This window comes from Tursiops truncatus, chromosome 1 (assembly GCF_011762595.2).
Source record: "Tursiops truncatus isolate mTurTru1 chromosome 1, mTurTru1.mat.Y, whole genome shotgun sequence".
In the NCBI taxonomy this organism is placed as follows: Eukaryota; Metazoa; Chordata; class Mammalia; order Artiodactyla; family Delphinidae; genus Tursiops; species Tursiops truncatus.
Genome location: NC_047034.1, coordinates 79,966,726 through 79,986,070, shown reverse-complemented (window position 1 = coordinate 79,986,070; position 19,345 = coordinate 79,966,726). Strand labels below are relative to the sequence as shown.

Here is a 19,345-nt window from a genome sequence, read left to right as displayed (position 1 = left end):
GGGACAACCAGGGAGTCAGTCCACCAAAATGACAAAGGAGTCACGCCATGATGGGTGTTGACCTGACTTTACACACAGGCTCCACAATTCTGCAACAAATACCAAAGGTAACTAATAATAAGAAAGCTGCACAATCAAGATATAATTTATTAAGATAACGCTCACAAACTGCTTCGTAGCTGAATGAATATTAGGTGTCCAGATTAATTCACATGGACTTTCCGGGGTATCACATTGGTTGAATATATTTAAAACTTGTCATTTTTCATAGAGAGCAGACTTGTGGTTGCCAAGGGGGAGGGGGGAGGAGAGGGATGGACTGGGAGTCTGAGGTTAGTAGATGCAAACTATTACATATAGAATGGATAAACAACAAGGTCCTACTGTATAGCACAGGGAACTACATTCAATATCCTTGGATAAACCATAACAGAAAAGAATGTAAAAAAGAATGTACATGTATAACTGAGCCACTTTGCTGTACAGCAGAAATTAACACAATTGTAAATCAACTATACTTCAATAAATAAATTAAGAAAACGTCATTTTTAAGCAAAAGCACCTTTTGCTGTGGTTGTAATTTAAAACAGAGAAATCACTCACTCAAGTCTAACATAGGCTGTTATGTTCAGTAGGCTTTTCTGTTCACTCAGGCTAAGAAAAGGCCTCTTTCCACCCAATGAACTGGTACAGTACTTTTCATAATTTTACTTTAAAGGTTATCAGCCTTCAAGGGGCTATATTAACTTGTGTATTTATTCTTTTATAGCATTTATTCATGCATTCACTCACTCACCTGTTTTTGTTTTCTATGTCTTAGGCTTTGTACTCTATGTATTTTTCTTTGCCTGAGATTTAAAGAAAAGATTTGGTTCTTGTGCTTTAGAAGTTGAAGATAGAGGTGGGAGGTAGGTGTTAACAAATAACCATGGAATTCAGTGAGGGAAGGCGAAATGACAGTGACAGATCAATGAATCAGAGGTCACCTACACTTCCTCTCCAACAGAGGTGAGGGCAGCGGGAAGGTTCCTTTTGGAAAAAATACAAGGAAATTCAGAAGAGAGACAGGAAAGTGGTTAAAAGTGACAGAATTAAGTTTGTTCATTCATTCATTTCACAAATATTTTTTGAGCACCTACTAGTTGCCAGTGACTTTAGTAAAGGGACCACAGCAGTAAACAAATCAATGAACTTCTGATTTTATGGATTACCCATTGTAGCAGTTAGAAACAGAATAAACAGATAAGTGTATCCTGTATCAGAGATGATAAGAAGAATAAAGCCAGGTGAGGGGATAAGAAGTGATAATGGTTGGGGAGAGGCTTCTATTTTATATAAGGTAGCCAGCAAAAAGCCCTCTGAACAAGTAAAGCAAAAATGTGAAAGAAGTGGGGGAGCCATATCGATATCTGGAAAAGAGCAAATGCAAAGATGGAGGCAAGGGTGCAAGTGACTTGTCCAAGGAATCACAGTAAGGCCAACCAGATAGAGTGGAGTAGAACAACGAGAGCTTGACAGATGATGAGCTCCAAAAGTGGGCGGCAGAACAGCTTAGATTTTATTAATACTTTGAGGGAAATGGGTGATCACTAGAGGGTTTTGGGCTAAGAAGGCACATGATCTGACTGACATTTTAGAAGGGTCATTCCCATTATTGTGTGAAGAAAAGACTGTAGATAAAACGGGGAAAGCCTGGAGACCAACTGGAAAGCTATCGAAATAGTCCAAGTGAGAGGTGGTGCTGGACTGGGCTGGTAGTGAGGGATGTGGTGGAATTGGTTGTGGGGCGTGAGTAAAAAGAGGAACCAGGGATGACGCCAAGGTTTTGGTAGAAAATAGTCACCATTTACTGAAATAAGGAGGACCATGAAGGGACATGTTTTGAGGAAATCAAGAGTTTGGTTTTCGACTTGTTAAGCATGAGGAAAGAGAAAAGGAGGAGAGGCAGAGGGACAAGGGTTTGGGATGGGATATGGGAGCAAGATATGTGGGCAGTTTCAGTGGTGGCAACACAAACAAGAATCTTGTGTATTGTACAACATGGGGAATATAGCTTATATTTTGTAGTAACTGGAGTGTGACCTTTAAAAATTGTATAAAAAAGAATGTGTACATATCCTCCCATAAAAGACAAAAGCAAATGTGAGCATACGAATCATCCTCTTCTTATCTTTCGTTTCCTTTCCTTTTTTAACTTAATTATCTGGGAGACTGTTCCACATCACGATATAGATATGCCCCACTGTTGTTAAGTCGCATGATTTTGTACCACATAGGTTTCTGATATTTTAATGAGAGCTTCTGATGGCCATTCAACTTGTTTCCAGTATTTTGCTACTGTAAAAAAATGATTCAATAAATGTGCTTGTTCATATAAAAAAAACCCCAAGAATCCTGTGCTGCGGAGGGCAGAACTGAGGTGGAGAGAGAATAAAATCATATCACAGGGCAGAAGGAGAATAGGAGTGTGGCAGGATGGAGGTAAAGGCCAGATGTTCTCAGAACACCAGGAAGAGGGTGATTATGTAAACAACAGACAGGACATACCCAGGCCCACTAGGCTACACCCCACATTTCCATGAGGTGAAGGCATGGCAGTATTAAAAATTTTAGCTTTTTCTATTACTAAGCCTGCTGAAAAAATGAAAAAAAAATCAAGATTAAAATATTTCATAATTTGCTTAGAGTTAGAAATGAAAGGAGAAGGAAGAATCTGCACATGCTTTTTTCTTTTCTAGGTCAAATCAAAATGTCTATGTAATTTCATATTTCTTCTTATAAGCAGGAAGGCATTTGCTTATTGCCTCAAGTGGAAATAGTATATGTTTTAGGAAATGATTGTCTATATCATAAAATTCCCATGAACTCTGCAATAAGAAGCTGATTTTAGATATTTTTAATGACCCCTCTTTCCACTGTCCTCAAAGAGCAGAAAATGGCCCTTCATGTTTTGAGAGGAGGTGAACTGGTATTAACACTCTCAGCACCACACCACAGGGGGCGCTCTAAGTTCTCCTCTTAACCAGGATGGGGGCTACCATGTCATCTCCAATGATGTCAATGAGGGGATGTGGGACTGGGAGGCAGGGAGGAGGAATAAAGAAGGGGATTATGCTTGTAGAAACAGTGAAAAGAAAAGCCAGGGCATCAGATTGAAGAATGCTATGCATCACAGCTATCATCCTACTGCTAATGATATTATTCAAGATAAGAAAAGTGCAGTCAATCAAAATACCCACCCCAGCCTCTGAAAGGTCAATAATCAAAATACTTTTTGCAGATGGGGGTGTAATCGTTAGAGGCACACGTGACCATAAATGAACGAACTTAAGCTACGACAAAGCAATGTACTCACCACTTGTACAAAAGTGCATGAGCTCATGAATTGTAGCTAGACGTTTCGTGCTGTTCCATGGCGGGGGCAGAGGGAATTCAAGGAATTCCCACAGTGGCAACTTAGACTGCATCTTCTGCTCAATTTGAACCAGGTCAAAATTCTTTAGATCCTGATGAAAAAGAGCAACATGACAGAAGACATTAAAATAAGCTGTCAAGTGCCTTATGCATATGGAGAAGGCAAAACATGATACCCTTGCTCTCATTATTTGGGAACAGGGGAAATCAATGGTAATTGGGGAAGACAAACTGTTGGTATTTTGCTGAAGGTCAAAAAAGCTAGTTCTCACTTTGCCAGAGGTTCTTGGTGCACACAAATGATGGATTCCTCATTCACAGTGACAAACTGCCAAAGTCTCAAATGTATTCCTCCCTCCCTTCTGAGATCCTTTTCTGGCCTCCACTAGTTTTTTCATATTAGCAGATGTATAAAGCAAGGCTTTAATGCAAATTTGGTGTAGTCGCAATCAATTTAATGGTCCGTTGGACCTCTGTATTTAGGCCAGTTTTCTTTGCTGATGTAATTTCTCCTTTATTCATTTCCATTTTCTGAGATCTTACTTTGCAAGCAGGTATCTACTTCGCACATTACTGGTAATTAGCATTGGTAAAGCTATCTCATTAAGATTTCTTCAACTGAATAATTACTAATGAGATTTCTTGCATCCATTATCCTCAGGGTAACCTGGTTACTTATTACCTTTAGCACATATTTCTTGTGGGCGAGGGCATCGTGATAGTTCAGTAGGAGAGGGCCTCTGGGCACTGGTTTGCTTTCATTTTCCTCTTCAGGTAAGAATATTTCATGGAGATTCTATTCAAATTAAAACAATATTGATGTAAAGAGAGAGTTCATACTTTTCAAAGCATACACACTTTTTGGTTTTCTCACACCATCTGACCTTTTTCTCCCTCTCTGTCAGACAGAGAGAGGGCAGGATGGACATGATGTGAGCTGCAATTGTGTGGTCCAGCCCATCTGCTCTGGGAGGCGGCTCCGCCAGACTCGGTGGGACAAGGTCTTCTTCACTTGCCACAACCTGTTGACATAAAGAGTTGGGAGGAATCAGTTTAATAGTCAGTTCCTTACTGATAGTCACGTATTTCCATTGCTTTTAGTAAAAACAAGGCAGTTTCTACCAAAAAGTTTGGTGATTATACAAAGTGGCAGTGTAATTACCAGTGACTACCAAAGTAAAAGGGAAAAAGTTTATAATCCATTAAAACATTAATTTATATATAATTATATATATTAAATTATTAAAGTATATATAATTTTCATACATGTACTAGAATAGATAACACAAAATGCAAATGGTAAACAGGAAATTTTACCATGGTAGAAATCAAACTAACAATATTAATATAATTTTTCTTAATGATTTACTCTTTCTTTTAAAGGACTCAAAACTATGCTCTCACATCTTTGGATTCAATAAGTATTTATTGAGTGCCTACCACATGCCAAGCACTGTGTGGGCCACCCTCACATACATCATCTCATAAGCCTCACAGCAATAGTGCTGAGTAGCTATTATTTTCCTATTTACAGAAATGGAATTAGGGTGAGGGAAATTATGTGCCTGGCCCAAGCCCAAGGCTGCTTACTGGGAGGAACTGGGGTTCAGGTCAAGTCCTTAAGATAGAAAAGTTATACATGGTGAGATCAGTAAAGGGTAATATTCTTCTTAATATGGAGGAAGTGAGGCCTAGAAAGATTAAATGCCTTGTTCAATTTTACGTGGTAAACAAGAAGTTGAAATATAATCAAGATAGGCACCTAATTTATAATTGTTCTCTTCACCTTCAATACCAATATCACCCGCTATGATTTCACACCGCTCTACAGGATTTTTCAACCTTGAAATTTAAAGACATTTGGACTAGATTTTTGTCATGGGGGCTATCTTGTGCACTACAGAATGTTTAGCAGCATCCCTGGCCTCTCCCCATTTGATGCCAGTAGTACCCCTCCAGTTGTGGCAGCCAAAAGTATCTCCAGACGTTGCCAAATGTCCCCTGGGAGGCAAACCCCCCTGTTGAGAACAATAACAAAATAGTTGTATACTCTTTACTGTTTATCAACACATTACTTTTAAAAGAGTCACTCCTGTCTCCACTTTCTCTCTTCCTACCATCTCTTGGACCCACTCCAATCACAAGAGACCATGCAGAACTGTTCCATCTCTGAAATGTTAAACTCTAATATCCCCTCCTATAAAATCCCACACGATTCCTCTTATATTTCAATTTTTCATCTCTTTATTATCAAACACTTATTCAGTCAACATGTATCTCTTATTGGAGCCTTCTATGTGTCAGGCACTGAGCTCATCAACTGTCCCCTTTGGTACACAGAAAACAGTGGATGGTTAATAAATATTTGTTGCTTTGAGTTGAGTTGAATAAAATAAGTAAGATTAAGATAACTAAAATGATACTGTAAGCCATATAGGGCTATTAAACTTTTACAAATTTATTGATATAATAAAACTACTGATCTTCCAAAAGCCTTACAGGGTAATTAAAGGCAAATATGAGTGTGCTTACCTAATTGGTTAGAAAACTAAAGAAGTCAACAAGCATAAAAGTGTATGCTGGAGGTAAGAGATGATTAGAGTCTAAAACTATTTTAATATTCAGTGAGATAAAGGAATATTTACATACATGAAATAAGAAGGACAGTTATAAAAAGAAATTAGAGAATTTATAAATTAAAAATGTTATTGTTGAAACAAAACTTCAGTAGCAGACTAGACTCCACCTAAGAATAAATTAGTTGGAAGTTAAGCTGAAATTCCCAAAGGGGTAAAATTGAAAGAAAATTTAAAATACATGGAGGTAAAAACTAGAAATTCCAACATCTGTCTAATAATAATTAGTATAAATTAAAAGAAATAATATTTGAAGATATAATTTAATTGAACAAATATATATTCAGGGTCTACTATGGGCTAGGTGTGGTTACTGTGTGCTGAGCAGAGAGCAATGAACAAGACTAGATTAGGTCCCTGCTTGCATGGAGCTTACATTCTAGTGAGAAGAAGATAATACATAAAGGAAATAAACATTTTCCTTTTTTTAAAGAGCAGTTGTTGATAAGAAAATAAAACAAGGTGAAATGGTAGAGAGCACTCTGTGTTGTTGTGGGCCTTCTTTAGATCAGGTGGTCAGAGAAAGCCTATCTCAGAAATGCCACTTTCACTGGGGACTGAATGACAAGGAGTATCCATCCACCAGGCAGACAGACATGTGGGAACAAAACTTTCTAGGAAGAGAAGTTAGTGTAAAAAAACTAAGGTGTAATTAGTGAATGTGAGGAAAAACCAGAAGGTCTATGTAGATGACCAGTAGTGAGAGAGAGAGAGTGGGAGAGAGGGAGAGAGATGGGGGGCAGGAGATGAGATGACAAACATCCCAGAACCATATTTTTAGGGTCTTTATGGACCAGCACAAGGAATTTTGATTTAACTCAGAATGTGGTCAGAAACCAGATTATAATCCTTTAGATCACAGAGGCAATGAAAAAACAAAGCCATAACTATACATAGCCTTGGAGGGAGGAGATATGGAGATATATGTATAGGTGTAGCTGATTCACTTTGTTATAAAGCAGACACTAACACACTGTTGTAAAGCAATTATACTCCAGTAAAGATATTAAAAAAAAAAAAGAAAAAGATAAAACTCTAATAACTACCAGAAAGAAAAAATAGATTACCTACAAAGGAAAAAGTATCAGATTGACATCAGACTTCTCATCAGCAGTGTTAGAAGGGAAGACCACAACAGAGCAATGCTATCAAAATACTTTTCCACTTAGACTGATGAGGTTCAAAAGTGGTTTCTGTCACTTACTACTTGGATAATTTACTTTTTAGGCCTCAGTTTCCTTTTCTGAGAAATAGGGAATAAAAATAGTTCCTGCTCCATAGGGCTGCTCTAAGGATTAAATGAGTTAATTAACAGCAAATTCTTTTCAAATGCATATATAGTACTCACGAGAACTGACGATGTACACCAGGTCACACAGGAAGCCCAGGAAATTAAAAAATATTTTTAACATCCAGATCATGCTTATTGACCATAATGCAATAAAATTAGAAATGGACAATAAACAGTGGAAATTAAAAGATTTAGAACTGAATACATTGAAAGCATCATGATGCAGCCAAAGAAATACTCAAAAGGAAATGCATAGCCTTAGGTAAAGTGAAATAGACTAAAAATAAACAAAGTGAGCTTTCAGTAAAAGTGAAATACGAAATAAACCCAAACAAAGTAGGAAGAAGGAAATAATAAAGATAAATGAAGAAATTCATAAAAAGTAAAAAGGAGTGGATCAGTGAAACAAAATGCTGGTTCTGGATAAAGAAGATGTGGCACATATATACAATGGAATGTTATTCAGCCATAAAAAGAAACAAAATTGAGCTATTTGTAATGAGGTGGATGGACCTAGAGTCTGTCCTACAGAGTGAAGTAAGTCAGAAAGAGAAAGACAAATACCGTATGCTAACACATATATATGGAATTTAAGGGAAAAAATGTCATGAAGAACCTAGGGGTAAGACAGGAATAAAGACACAGACCTACTAGAGAATGGACTTGAGGATATGGGGAGGGGGAAGGGTAAGCTGTGACAAAGCGAGAGAGAGGCATGAACATATATACACTACCAAACGTAAGGTAGATAGCTAGTGGGAAGCAGCCGCATAGCACAGGGAGATCAGCTCCGTGCTTTGTGACCGCCTGGAGGGGTGGGATAGGGAGGGTGGGAGGGAGGGAGACGCAAGAGGGAAGAGATATGGGAACATATGTATAACTGATTCACTTTGTTATAAAGCAGAAACTAACACACCATTGTAAAGCAGTTATACTCCAATAAAGACGTTAAAAAAAAAATGCTGGTTCTTTGAAAAGACATCAATAATCGATATACAATTGCATTCATGATCAAAAAAAGAGGGCACCAATAAATAACATCAGGCATAGGAAAGGAACATAACTAGATACAGAGAAAAACTTTTCAATGTATATTAGTGAATAAAGAACTTTTATGACATTGAAAACAAATAAAATGGACATGTTCATTTAAAAATATGAATGACTGGGCTTCCCTGGTGGCGCAGTGGTTGAGAGTCCGCCTGCCGATGCAGGGGACACGGGTTCGTGTCCCGGTCCGGGAAGATCCCACATGCCGCAGAGCGGCTGGACCCGTTAGCCATGGCCGCTGAGCCTGCGCGTCTGGAGCCTGTGCTCCACAAAGGGAGAGGCCACAACAGTGAGAGGCCCGCGTACCATAAAAAAAAAAAAAAAAAAAAAAAAAAAATCGACAAGTGTAAAAGAAATGTTAAATGCAGTTGAGGACCATTTACCACCCCACCCACCTGCCCAACTCTCTTTTCTTTCATTAAAACAACACCTGATAGTTTTAAAGATATGCCTACCAAAACTTCAGCAAATGTTATATAAAATCATTCCAAAATGTAGCAAGAAAAAGAGGATTGAAGCTGATAAAGCAGATTTTAGCTTTATCTAAAATGTTCTAATCTTTGCAAAGAAGAATGCATTCAGGTATTATGAGCGTAATTTTAAAACAGTTAAAAAACAAAAAAACCAGAAGCAAAGAGAGATGAAGTGATTGACTCAAGGTTGCCCACCTGGGAAGAAAGCTTCAGCGTGTATCCACTTACCTGTTCCAGCATACAATGCAGTATCAAGGGCACAGAAATGAATTCTTCCGGAATTGGATTCAGCAAATCATTGTAATATCGCATGTCTACTTCATTTGTGATGACGGAAGCCACTGTAAAAGATACAAAATACCACTGTTCAATTAAGATGTGTTCTCCGTTACTCCCATCAAAATTTCATCCACAGATTCAAACTCTGATCATGCACTGATAAATGTAGGATCTTGAGGTGGAAAGAGATGTGAAAGCGACACCAAGGACAGTCACTCCTCAAAGCACCAGCTCCTGGCACTGATCCTCCAGCAACAGGTTTCATACATGCCTGGTGGTGGTGGTGCAGCTGGACCTTGCAGCTCTTCATATTGTTGTGTTTTCTTCTTTCCAGGGGTTACAGCAACAGTTTGTGGGGGCTAAAATAAGAATAATTAAAAAAACAATTGAAACTTCCAGCTGAGAGATGCTTTCATCCAATGCTGGTATGATGGGACTCTGACGGGATTCCGGGATTCTGAGATTGTATGATTATGTTCACACCACAAAATCATTTGCTAATATTAGGATCAAATAAATGGGTTTTGTCTGAGGAAGGAAAGAAGTTAATGAAAACTGAAAAGAAGTTTTCAGTTTTTCCTAACAGAGCCCACTGAGAAATTTCCAGGAAAGAGATGGGAAGATGGGGCATCTTCTCTTCTCTTCTGTGTCACTCTGGGGTGACACAGAATCATGCCATTCTCCCTCTAAGAATCCTTCAATGGTTCTCCCACAACCTTCAGGATAAAACCCAAACTCTTGAGCTCAGCACCAAAGAACATTCTGGCTCCCGCCTTTCCAGCTCGTGTTGCTGCTCTCCACTTTGCATGTATCACCTGGGAGCACTGCCATACCCCGTGGTGTGGTCCTGGACGCAATACTTCTTTACTTTGACCTCCATGTCTTTGTACATCTTTTCCCCCTTCTTGAAAATACCACTCTGTCCCTCTCCCCAGTCAGGTTTTGCCCAGGCAATTCAGCCTCAGCCTTCAGCACATCACTTACCCTGCCTGGTAACATCTTCCCGACTCCCGTCTCTCTATCCCACTCTGCTCAGGAGAGGTGCCCTATTTATAGCTTCTCCTGCAAGCTCAGCTGACTGTCCTCACAGTGCTCATTATGCTAAACTGAAACCACCTTTGCCTTGACTGCCATTTCCCCTTTAAAGGTTAACCACAATGAGGAGGACAGAGGATGGGTCTTGTTCATTATAGTATGGCCAGCATCTGGTACAGTGCCAGCACAGGGTAGGTGCTAAAATAACATGGTGATTAAGTTATCAGTAGCCCTCCTTGTTCCAGATGCTATTTATCGCTCCATGGCTGAAAAGTGGGTTCTATCATCCCCTCTGTGTGTGGCAGGTAGTTGGGGGTTTCATAAAGCTCCCATCACATGGATGCCCTTTAATGCTGTGCCTGGGGGCCTGGATCTCACCCTCACCCATTAAATCCCAGCAGGCAGTGTTCCCATGCTACCAGTATTTGTGTGATTTTTTTTCTTCATGTTTTATAAATGTGAAAATTAAGTTGTTCAGCAAATCATTCGGCCAACTAAAGACATTCTCGCATATGCCTACCTCAGAAGTCAACGTAGCTTCTAAGATAGGTTTCTCACTAACCACCTGTGGGACGTTAATAAGCTGCATGTTTTCCAAATAGTGCTGGTGCTGCCTTTTCCAATCCAGGCTGTCGTACATCAAACAGGCAATATTTTCAAAAATGTTGGTGCCCAATTCCAGCTACAGGTGAGAGAATTCATGACAATTAGTCCTCAGTTTCATGTTGTGGGAATCAGATGCATGATTTGTATCTCCCTTATAGCCAAACCTATCACTTTTTACAGGGAAGTCCTTCCCCAGCTGGTCCCCAAACCACTGAATCCCAGTCATGGTGACCAAGTCTTCATTTGCTGAACCCTTCGGGCCCTTCTTGTTCACCACAATGCAGACTGTTCCCTTTGGAGGGCCTATGGCTGCCTAGTATTGTTAAGAGCCTAATTAACGCTTCAACGAGGTGAAAAGTGCCCTATTCATTCATGTCAGCAATGTGGCCTATTTTCTAGGTATGTCCATTCCTAAAGCAACTCATTAGATAGGTAATTTCCATATCCTCAGCCCAAGACAAGCTGGGGATGAGCTCTTGCTTGGCGACAGACACAAGAATCGCAACGGCAATCACCCACTCGGCTTTGCACGCCATCCCCACAAGTCCACTGCAGTATGTGTGCAATCAGGATTTCTTCCTTCCCTCACCTGTGCTACCTTTAGGGAAAAAAACCCTAAGACGTCCTAGTAGACTAGTACTACTATAATACCCACAAGTTTTATGATCTGGCAAGTGGGTTTGGATCAGATACCTCTATTACCTAGGCTTTCATTTCCAGAAGTGGAAAAGCACTGTTGGTTAGCACTAGATGTGTCTGCTTGAAAGCGAAGGAGGATTAAATAGGCTCCTCCTATGTCCCAGCCGCAGTGGTAAGGTAGAGAGAGAAAGCACCTGGTGGGAGCCAGCGAATCACAGTCTGGCGTGAGACCAGTGAAGTGTCAAACCTCGCCCATCCTCACAGCACAGCTGTCAGTCTGGACTTCACGCGTCCCCGCTAAGACTGAGAATTCTTCCGTTAATATCAGCTTCAAACTGATATTCTTTGCCCACATTCTGGCATATAAACACATTTTTGTTTGTTTGTATTTATAAGAAATACAGTAAAAAACTTCTGCCCTATTATCCCTTAGGGTAACTAGCTAATTTCTTTTTAAATCAAATAGCAACTCGCATGTTAAAAGCCAGAAAATTATTTCAGCAACCAAGGGCTTGACTTGAAATGTTGCAGATGTCGTTCATAGGCAGTTAGCGCTTCTTGATGGGCATTTATTTGATGTAAAGCTTTCGTTACCTGGGTTCAGCAGAAATACAGCTTGCCTGCTTGCAGCCAAGGGTACTAATGCTTTCCTTCTTCCAGAGAGGAAGAAGGACTACGGCTACTTGGCTGGCTCCTGGCTTGGATATGAGGCCATTATCAACTTACAGATATAGCTGAGAGTGGGATACTGTGTATCTACACCATGCATTTAAGCTACGGGTATTACAAATAGGTTTATTGCTTTTATATTTCGTAAGTAATCCCAAGTTTAAAATGAATTTTGATCTTCAGTATTAAATCCAATGGCCTTTTCTTCTGTAACCCAAATCTATTACTGAATTGCTTTCAAGGCTTTCTTTCCCCGTCATCCTCCATGCTGGGCTGTTCACTCACAAACCATACCTTACAGAGGCATGCCTTGACCTAAAAGTCTCCTGCAGTTGGACCCAGACTGCAGCCCTGGTGTGAAGGAGATGTTCAATAAATATTTGCAAAGTGACCGATAGAAGATCGGTGTGTCCAGTTGGGCAGCAGAGCTAAATGTCTCATTCCTCACTTACCTTCATGGCCCAACTAGAGACCCTAGACATTAATCCTCTAGTTCTGAAGTCAGTGTTTCAACGAAGCTGATACTATTTTTTTCAACATGAAATTTATGAACTTTAATTGCCATTTAAACTCTTCCACTCTATTTTTCAAAAGGAAAATATAGTCACATTTACTGTCTTTAAAAATGGAGGGATTAAAATCTTCTGATGAACACTAAGTTGTTAACACTGGAATAAGAAACAGGATGCTGGGAATGGTGCTGGGTCTCTTGGAGCTGCAATTGTGTGCCTTGCTGTTCACATCTATGTACTGATGATGCAACAGAATGTCTTCTACCTTGGGCTCAATGCACATCAGCTATTCTCAGTCTATGCCTGGGGAGTAAATAAGACACATGGAAGGCAGCTCTAGTTAGAGCAGGAGCAAAAGGTTCTCGGTTTGAGGCTGCCTTAGAAGACTCTTGGTATTGCCTCCTCTGAATTAGCATTCAAGATACGTATGGCTGGGATCTCCTATGCCTTATTGAACCAAAACTGCATATAAGTTCTTTACAAGGTATGTGGCCAGAACTTGGCCCAAATGAGAGAAGGACTGTTTCCACAAAACTTAAACTTGTGGATGTGGGTTTTTAAGTTAGGCATATATTTATATGTTCTCGGGAGAAGAGCTGGTCTATTGTAGAGCAAGAGTAGAAAGCTATCTTTCAGATGGTGTTTCGGGATCCCAGGGATATGGCCTCTTTCTCAAACATATCTCACGTTTGCTGGGCATAATCTGGAATTCCAATAAAATAGGATGGAATAGTCATAGTATGACGGTACCTGGTATGCCAGTATCTCTGGGATAGAGAAATACGGCCCAACTTAACACAAAGTAGTAGAGGACAGATGGACTCTTTTCTGAGCTCAGGCTTAGAGGCAGGGGAGTGAAAGACAAAGCAGGAAAGAGGAAGATATCTAGATGAAGGAGTGGGACGACACAAAGCAAAGGGAGTCCACAGTAACCAGTTTTGCCTACAACAAGCTCTGCCTTCAGCCACAGCTTTTCTATGTTCAGCATTGTTTCCACATATAGGTCAAGGCTTATCTTTATTCTTACTATTGCCAAGGTATCAGACTTAAGTGTTCTGTTTCTACGTGGTGACATCTAACGCCTTATGTTGACAGTCTTTGTAACTCAAACTGATCTCTCCATTGCTACTTATTCAAATCCTGTCCATCCTTCAAGGTTCAGATCTAGGCTTCCCTCCTCGGTGTTTTCATTTACTTCACCCAGTGCGCATCCATTTCAAGGTAAAAGAATCAGGGACTCTCATAGTGAGAACTGTCCGTGCTCCAATCCATGACCGTGGGCAGCCTACCCTTTGTCTCGGAAACTGCTCCAGGCTTTGATGTCATTCTCCTCCTCTTAGACAGCCAGGTTTGGTTGTTTGTTTGGCAGCCACCCACAGTCATTGCCCACAGACACCTATCCCCCTCCTCCACCCTGCTTTTCCCAGCTCCCTTCACGGCATACTTTATGTGGTCCGTCTCCAAGACTCTGCTTTCAGTTCAATTCCCTTTAATGCTGATATATATCACCCTGCAAGGGATTCAACACTCCTGGGCCCCTGTTTGTTGGGACAGGGGGTCAACCAGGAAGAGACCTGAGAGGTCTCTTTTTTTACAACAGGAAGCATGGATAACTTCCCCAACAATGATAGCTAACATTCTTTTGAAAAACACCCTCATGTATTTAGCATTTGTTACTTTACAAAGCATCCCATGTCTTCTTTTTCTGAATTAACAGGAAACTTAGAGTGTGTTTCACATAACACATAGGCGCGTGGCACCTTGAACCCTGCCTCTCTGTTTCACGGTTTTGGTCTTGCCTCTCTGCGAGCACCTCAATAGCAGGGGCCAATAAATACTCTCAGGAAATGTCTACTAACTGTTGGGCTGGGGTCAAGTCATTCTATTAAGATAGACCTTGCTAGGAAAATACATGAAAAATACAATTCTGGCAATAAAAGCAAGGGCCTAGAAGAACAATGTTTTGAACTGATACATAAAAAAAAAAGACAATGTAATTTGACAAACTGTAAAATTTACTCTTTTCACAATTAATGTATATTAAGACTCTACTGCCTAGAACATTGTTATGGTATGAAGCAAAGCCACATCACCAAATAAAATAATTACCATCCTTTATCTTCATCTCATCTTATTCCTTTGTCATTAATTCATACACTATAAGCTGAAGGATCAGGCTATAGCCATTATCGGATGTTCAGTGTGATCGCTGTCTTGAAGGTAAAGGAACCTAGCACAAAGCCTTCTCTGTAGACAGTGATTAATAAATATCTGTGGAATGAACGAATGGAGCAAATGCAACCACAGTGTCACGTGTTCAAACCAGTCACTCTCATTAATGCGTGTACTAACCAACATCTCACTGTCCGACCAGTCGCAAGGAAACTTGTCAGCCTTGACCACGTATTCAAGCCGAGCGACATCAAAGAGATTTGTTTCCGGTTTCTCATTATTCAGGATTGGTTCCAAGTACTTCCAGAAGATTTCAAGTTCTTTTATGTCGTTCTCTTTCTTCAATTTTTCAGCTTCTATATCTAATAAGAGCAACGTGTTTATACTACAAAATGAGAGTGTCGAATTTCTTCCCACGTTAAGTGTTTGTGGTGAGTCATATGCATTGCATGATGTCTGTACAGTACCAGAAAATGCAAATAAAGAAATGTAATTTTGAGAAGTGTTTGGACCTAGACTATATAATTCAACATCAGAGGATTTTACTCCTGAAATTGTTATTTACTATGAGCTTTTTCCACCCCTTTATTTTATAGTTGAGGCCCAGAAAGATTATAAGGTCACACACTTGGGGAGCTAAAAATGGCCAATACTTCCATAACTCTGAGATTGTATCTATATAGGAGCAGTTTTTCTGCCAGATCCCTTTTTGACTCTTAACATTTGTTTGCTGCATAACTGGTTAGGAATGCAGTCGATCCAGTTCTCCTTCCCATGTGGGTAAAAACAGACTGGATCCATGATTTCTGCTTCAGTTAACTTTTGGTCACATTGAAATAGCTACTGGCTTCTCTGGGCATTTGTGCTCTGACTGTATAAAATAATGACAGTTTTCCATAAAGTTACACTTGAAAATTTGTCTGACATGGTTTGGTTTTTCCATCTCTAACTAAATAGGTTCTAATACTAAGATCTCACTGTTCTACTGTAAAGTCTCTTTTTCTACGATTTTATTTTTATATATTAAATATTTTTAACAGAAAGACTACGGAGCTTGTGCAGCATTTTCTCACTGACTTGAATAATAAGTTATTGAATGTTACAACTAGGCTTTGAGATAGAAATAGCTAGGTTTAACTCTCAACTCTTTTACATAATAGCTGCCTCTAGACAGAATCGTTTTTGGTAAAATGGAAATAGTAAAACATACTTCCGAGGGTTGTCATGGAAACTACACGAATCAACACACTGAAAGCCCTTAGCATTGAGCCCAGTCCCAAGGCCTGTGCCCAATAAATGGTAGCTATTATTATTATCAGGGGTAGCCATTTCTAACCTGGAACAGCAATTTAAAAAATATGGTGTTATAGAAATCCGGATGTGGCTGTATAGGTTACAAAGCCCTGTGAAAGGATATTACTAATAAATAACAAAAAATCGCAATAGCATGTGGCAAAAAGAGCTTGGACTTCCAGGTCACACAGGCTTATATTGCATCCTAATTTTACTATCTGAAGTAGACAGTAGACTTTGTTCCCATCCCACAGAGGCAGTCTAGTACAATTCCCTTAGATGAAGACCCTGAGGTCTGAATAGTAGTGCAGAATAGTAGTGTAGTGGCTGAATAGTGGTGTAGGTGGGACTACATCCCACAGCTTCCGGGTCTAAAGCCTGGGAGATAAGCGTCCCCTCTGACTTATCAGAATAAGCCAGTAGCAAATCGGAGCAAGAACCCAAGGCTATGACCTCCCTTGGGCCATTTGGTGACTGTGGCTTCTGGCAGAATAGATTATCTACAGATGATCCATCCCACTCATGCTTTAGGTAAAAGTTATAGAGGAAAATTCCTGAGAAATGTAGTTGGATAACCAAGTCTATGCTCTCTGTGGCTCCACAGGGATAGAAACACGGGGTATGATTTGAATTTGCAAAATTTACAACACCTGGCTAGTGCAAGTGGCATAAATAGCAACTCAAAGTCTCGAAAGGATTTAATAATGTATGTCTTGTATGACTATGCTTTGGGCAGAAAATTGTATTTGTACTTTAAGGACAGTGGGTAACACTGAAGGATTCAGTAAGTTGTGTAGCAGACTGCATACCTTCTGGCCGAAGAAAACTTTCCTGCTGCTGGCTAACTGCTGCCAGGTGTGTCTGCAGAGGTTCATAATTCTCTGATGATATTTTAATCACGCTGCTTATGGGAATGCCGAGCTCAGTCATGATCGCTAATAACTGAGGACTGTTGAAGCCCACAACTATAATGTAATGCTGGGCACCGTCATCTGGCTCATCGTCTGTTCAAAATACCGTAGAGAAGAGCAGCCGTCATTTTAAAAGAGAACAGGTTGCACTCAGCCAGTTCAATGGCTCTATACATTATGCATGCGTTTATCATCCCTCGGGCTCGCCAAAAGCAGTCCGGTTGGCTGGAATGCAGTCATGTTGACTGGTTTTCATTATTGCCCTTCCGGTAAGAAGGCTGTGGCCATTTTACAAAATATTAAATCACTTTTGCAAATGAGACATAGGCGTAATAGGAGGACAAACATACAGAGGGCCTGTCGTCATGGAAAATGTGTGCTTGGGTTTTTCTAAAAAAAAAAATGTCTAGGTTTTTCTAAAAAAAAAAAAACATGGAAAATGTGTGCTTGGGTTTTTCTAAAAAAAAAAAAGACACATGCTAATTTTTCTTGGTTCTAATCTCTTTTGAGCAACATCTGGCTTTACTCCTGAATTACAAGTAGCTGCCGCTTTGTGGTATTTGATATGCGGAGGTGTTTACAGAAGAGGGAAATATTGAATATGAACAAACTCCCTACCAAAGCATACTGTGTGTTTATGCCAATAGGTGTGCATGCTGAGTATGGGTAATGTAGCAACTATATAGTTATTGCATTCAAGTTAAAAAATAGATATTGCTCACTTTCCTAAAATTTTTCTCCTCAATTTTGTCCTGGCTATACTGTTCTATAAGTGTTAAAACATGAGTTTATATTAGAACGTGAGATTCTGGGGGGTGAGAATAATTGTTGTACTTTAATATCAATACTAGATGGTACACGAAAACATTACATCTCACAATGGTTCATCAAGATCAATTTAAGAATAGAGAAACAGATGCACAAACTTTTGATCTTCAAGTAGTGATTTTTCTTCAGCTACTAAAACAAATCAGTATTGATACTCCTCACGGAATCCATAATATAATTGCTTCTGTGTCTAGTGGGTTTAGAGCAGAGATATATTAGGGGAGTCAAACTGTCAAAGGATGTGAAGAGGTGCCGCCTCATTTAAATACGATGCAAATAAAAAACAGTAGCTCCACTTGGGTTCATGGGAAGGTGGCAATGAATTACTCATAGCTGCCCAAGTCAAATAATGTTTTTTATATCAATACTCTAAATGAAAGAGAATTCTGGTTGTTCTATCTAGGACAGATAGTGGGAGAAGCTGAGGTCAGGAAGCTACGTGCTCTGAGTCACAAATTAACAGGTCTGATTTTATTACCACCGTATTACACTCGTGACAATAATCACTTTTTACTTTGCCTTATAAGTGTTTCTGATTTTCTCAAATGTTCCCAACAAGATAGTAAGCTCCTCGGTGGCACAGTCAGCTAGTTAATTCATCTTTTATCTGCACTATGAAAATGTGCCTATAGCAAGACACATGCTAAAGAAATATTGGCTGAAAACAAAAATGAATTGCAAATAGAAATATTTTTCTATTAGGGTGTCATGGGGAGTATAGGATTTATGCTTTTAAAAAGGTGAAAAGGCTGGGGAAGATTAAGCATAGTGGTTGGAATGATTTTTCAAGTTTGTAGGTCATCAGGCAAGAAGCGAAAGGAGCATCTTACTGACCAATGTAATGTTTGGTGTGATCCTCTTCTCCCCTTCTTACTAACTGGGTGGTCTTTTTTACTGCTGTGTTTGCCTCAGGCTGGTCCTTTCCCTTTCCTTTGGCAACCATGGCAATTGGGGACTTTTTTTCCTTGAGAGATTTTGCTCTCCCTTTATCCTTTTCTACCTTAAATCTGTCTTCTATCACCTGGAAAGACAGAATACTTTTGATTAAACCATAGAGTGAGCAGGCAATGGCTTCTCTACTGTCAGGTAAATTAAATCTTTATTTCATTCACTCACTCCTTTACTCCCTGATTCATTCTTCAAGCCAGGATAGTGGAGATTCCAGGTTGAGCCTAAGCTGTGAGAAGGCACATCAAACACAAAGACCAGAGGGGTGGATGCTAGGAGACTGTCACACACACACACATCTTTCTGGAAGGGAATTCATCTTAAAGGAGCCCCCCCCTTGGCCTAATAAACAACCTCAGTTAGTGGCTGGCAGGGAGAGTGGTGGATTCTGAGTACATTGTGATGGCAGGGACTTAGGTTTATCAAGTAGCCTAACCCTGGGGTCTCTATCTGGGTCTAACAAAGGTTTTCTTTTCAAACAATTGCCAAAACCTTTGTACATTACGTCATAATGTAATTACACTTTCCATTCATGTGTTATGAATACATATAGGTTGAGTTCATTGAAATGACGTGGTAGTATTGGACC

The 19,345-nt window shown here is 39.8% G+C and overlaps 1 protein-coding gene across 5 annotated transcripts in view; it reads right to left on the bottom strand.

Annotated features, from left to right (window-relative positions):
• SPAG17 (sperm associated antigen 17) overlaps nucleotides 1–19,345 on the bottom strand; it is a 172,559-nt gene that overhangs the window by 140,479 nt on the left and 12,735 nt on the right. For 3 of the 5 annotated variants that reach the window (XR_012333560.1, XM_073809001.1, XM_073809010.1), the window contains exons 2-10: nucleotides 18,643–18,829; nucleotides 16,879–17,073; nucleotides 14,957–15,138; nucleotides 10,699–10,860; nucleotides 9,415–9,502; nucleotides 9,093–9,205; nucleotides 4,299–4,436; nucleotides 4,097–4,210; nucleotides 3,356–3,506 (exon numbers count right to left, since the gene is read on the bottom strand). Coding sequence is in view for 4 of the 5 variants with exons in the window: in XM_073809001.1 (XP_073665102.1) it covers nucleotides 3,356–3,506; nucleotides 4,097–4,210; nucleotides 4,299–4,436; nucleotides 9,093–9,205; nucleotides 9,415–9,502; nucleotides 10,699–10,860; nucleotides 14,957–15,138; nucleotides 16,879–17,073; nucleotides 18,643–18,829 (1,330 nt within the window). In the remaining variant the exon portion in view is untranslated. The remainder of the gene's footprint in view (nucleotides 1–3,355; nucleotides 3,507–4,096; nucleotides 4,211–4,298; nucleotides 4,437–9,092; nucleotides 9,206–9,414; nucleotides 9,503–10,698; nucleotides 10,861–14,956; nucleotides 15,139–16,878; nucleotides 17,074–18,642; nucleotides 18,830–19,345) is intronic. The other 2 variants (XM_073809005.1, XM_073809020.1) reach the window with 2 other exon arrangements.